General features: G+C 45.2%; 1 protein-coding gene across 1 annotated transcript; it reads left to right on the top strand.

Moving 5' to 3' along the window:
- Window positions 1-229: 229 nt before the first annotated feature.
- On the top strand, window positions 230-2499 carry LOC123353411 (exendin-3-like). The gene is made up of 2 exons (XM_044994446.1): window positions 230-330; window positions 2343-2499. Exons 1-2 carry the CDS (start codon window positions 230-232, stop codon window positions 2497-2499), a joined length of 258 nt encoding a protein of 85 aa, XP_044850381.1.
- The last annotated feature ends 220 nt before the right edge of the window (window positions 2500-2719 follow it).

Raw genomic sequence — 2719 nt, 5'->3', positions numbered from 1 at the left:
TTAAAAACAAGTCTTTGAAATATACAGCTGTTTTCTTGTAATCGTGTACTTTTGATTAACCATTATATATGCCTATAGGTAATCAGGTTCTAGGATCTAATTTTCCACCCATCAAAATGCTGGAAATGCACTGTAAAATTACTTGTGTTGTGATTCATCCAGCTAAGGCTGGATTTACTTTGTTGGCAAATGGTAACCTTGGGTGTTATTGTCTTGTACAGAAGGCCAAATGAAAAGCATACAGTGGCTCTACCTATATGGACTACTAATCGTGGCGTTGATCCCAGCCAGCTGGCAGATTGTCCTCAACGATTTGTCCGATGAGTCTAGGTAAGGTGCATTTGAGACTGACAAGTACACCGTGGGTTGGTGATACTGGGCTGAAGTAGGTGGAGAGAACACAAATGCGACCCATCAGATACCGCTTAATAATGTCAATTACTCTGTTTTATTTGGCTTTGCTGACAGGCGATGGTACGGCATATTACGATGGGCAGCAGATGAAAACGTGAATAAGATGATGAGGTGTATTAGGAAAGGAACAGAGAATATGGACCATATTATTAGGTGCTGCAGTATCATCTAGGAGCCCTAGTGATCATAGGATAGGAAAGGACCTCGCAAGGTCATCTAGTCCAGTCCCCTGCACTCATGGCGTGGGGTTAAGTATTATCTAGACCATCCTTGACAGGTGTTGGTCTCACCTGCTCTTAAAAATCTCCAGTTACAGATATTCCACAACCTCCGTAGGCAAATTTATTCCAGTGTTCAACTATCCTGACAGTTAGGACGTTTTTCCTAACGTCTGAACCTAAACCTCCCTTGCTGCAATTTAAGCCCATTGCTTCTTGTTCTAGCCTCAGAGGTTAAGGAAAACACTCTCTCTCTCTCCCTCCTCCTTGTAACAACCTTTTATGTACCTGAAAACTGTCCTCATGTCCTCCCTCAGTCACCTCCAGACTAAACAAACCCATTTGTTTCAATCTTCCCTCATAGATTGTGTTTTCTAGACCTTTAATCATTTTGGTTGCTCTTCTCTGGACTTTCTCCAATTTGTCCGCCTCTTTTCTGAAATGTGTCACCCAGAACTGGACACAATACTCCAGCTGAGGCCTAATCAGAGCGGAAGAATTACTTTTCGCGTCTTGCTTACAACACTCCTGTCCTGCTAATACATCCCAGAATGATGTTTGCTTTTTTCGCAACAGTGTTACCCTGACTCATTTAGCTTGTGATCCCCTATGACCCCCAGATTCCCTTTTGCAATACTCCTTCCTAGGCAGTTATTTCCCATTTTGTATGTGCACAGCTGATTGTTCCTTCCTGAGTGGAGCACTTTGCATTTGTCCTTATTGAATTCCATCCCATTTACTTCAGACCATTTCAAAATTTTAATCCTGTCCTCCAAAAGGACTTGCAACCCCTCCACAGCTTGATATTGTCCTGAAGAACCAGAGCCACATTGTGCTAGCGCTGTATAGATTTGGTCCTGTAAGACACTGAGCATGCAGTGCCGGGTCCTGATGTAGATTATGTGGGTAACTTTAAGAGGCAGTGGGTCCTAGTGGGTAGAGCACTGGACAGGGATTTAGGAGAGCTGGGTTGCTCCTAGCTCTGCCACTGGCCTACTTGGGCAAATCACTTCACTTCCCTGTGTCTCAGTTTCCCCATCTGTAAAATGTGGATATGATGCTGCCCCCCTTTATAAAGCACTTTGAGGTCTACAGTAGACACATGCTAAAGAAAAGCAATGTAGTATTATTAATGGTACATAGTGTAGCTCTGCATAAGCAATGTATGTTTTGGTATTATGGCAGCACCTACAGGCTCAGGCCAAGATCAGGGCCTTGTTACGCTAGATACTGTTCAGAAAGGGATTGCCTGGGTCCTGGAGAATTTGGGCCTGGTCTACACTGGGGGGGGGGGGGAAAATCAATCTAAGATATGATCTAAGACTTATCTTAGATTGACTTACTTCGCGTCCTCGCGGCGCGGGATCGATGGCCGCCGCTCCCATCGACTTTGCTTCCACCTCTCATCCTGGTGGAGTTCCGGAGTCGACGGGGAAGCGCGTTCGGGGATCAATGTAGACACGATACATCAATCCCCGATAGATCAATCACTACCCACCAATCCGGTGGGTAGTATAGTCATACCCTTAGTCTAAACACACACAGGACAAAAGGGATGGGACTTACCTACAGTTACGTTGTCATAGCAAGTCAGCGGCAAGGGCGGGAACAGAATTCATACCTGCCGACACAGTGTGCTATCCCCAGGACCCTGCATCCATCCCACTGCAGCACCCTCCTTCACGTTTCCCACCCCTCTCTCCCACACAGATGGCAATCTTTTGAATCAAAAAGCGCTCGGAGTTTTACTTCCAACATCAAGCGGCATTCTGAAGGCACCTTCACCAGCGATTTTACCAGATATTTGGACAAGATGAAGGCCAAGGACTTTGTGCACTGGCTTATCAACACAAAACGTTACAGGTAGACAAGCGGAATATGGCTGAAATGGTAGAACAGAGACATGGTTCTAGGCAGACTCCTGAGACCTTAGCGGCTTAAGGATCGGAAGGAGGCGGCCTAGGACTACTAGAAAGATTTTGGTCAAGGCCATTTCATAGTGGAAAATTGTGGGTTTTGACAAAATGAATTTTTTCATGCAAGTATTGGCTCTCTGTGGGAAATTCTGATCTTTTGTCAAAAAGCCA

This window comes from Mauremys mutica, chromosome 20, assembly GCF_020497125.1.
Source record: "Mauremys mutica isolate MM-2020 ecotype Southern chromosome 20, ASM2049712v1, whole genome shotgun sequence".
In the NCBI taxonomy this organism is placed as follows: domain Eukaryota; kingdom Metazoa; phylum Chordata; order Testudines; family Geoemydidae; genus Mauremys; species Mauremys mutica.
The sequence above is the reverse complement of the archived record's forward strand: the minus strand, read 5'-3'. Positions and strand labels throughout refer to the sequence as shown.

Bases quoted from the DNA above. Each gene is read 5' to 3' on its own strand.
- LOC123353411 (XM_044994446.1), top strand. From the start codon at position 230: ATGAAAAGCATACAGTGGCTCTACCTATATGGACTACTAATCGTGGCG. The intron at 331-2,342 runs GTAAGGTGCATT...TCTCCCACACAG, and splicing joins GATTTGTCCGATGAGTCTAG to ATGGCAATCTTTTGAATCAA.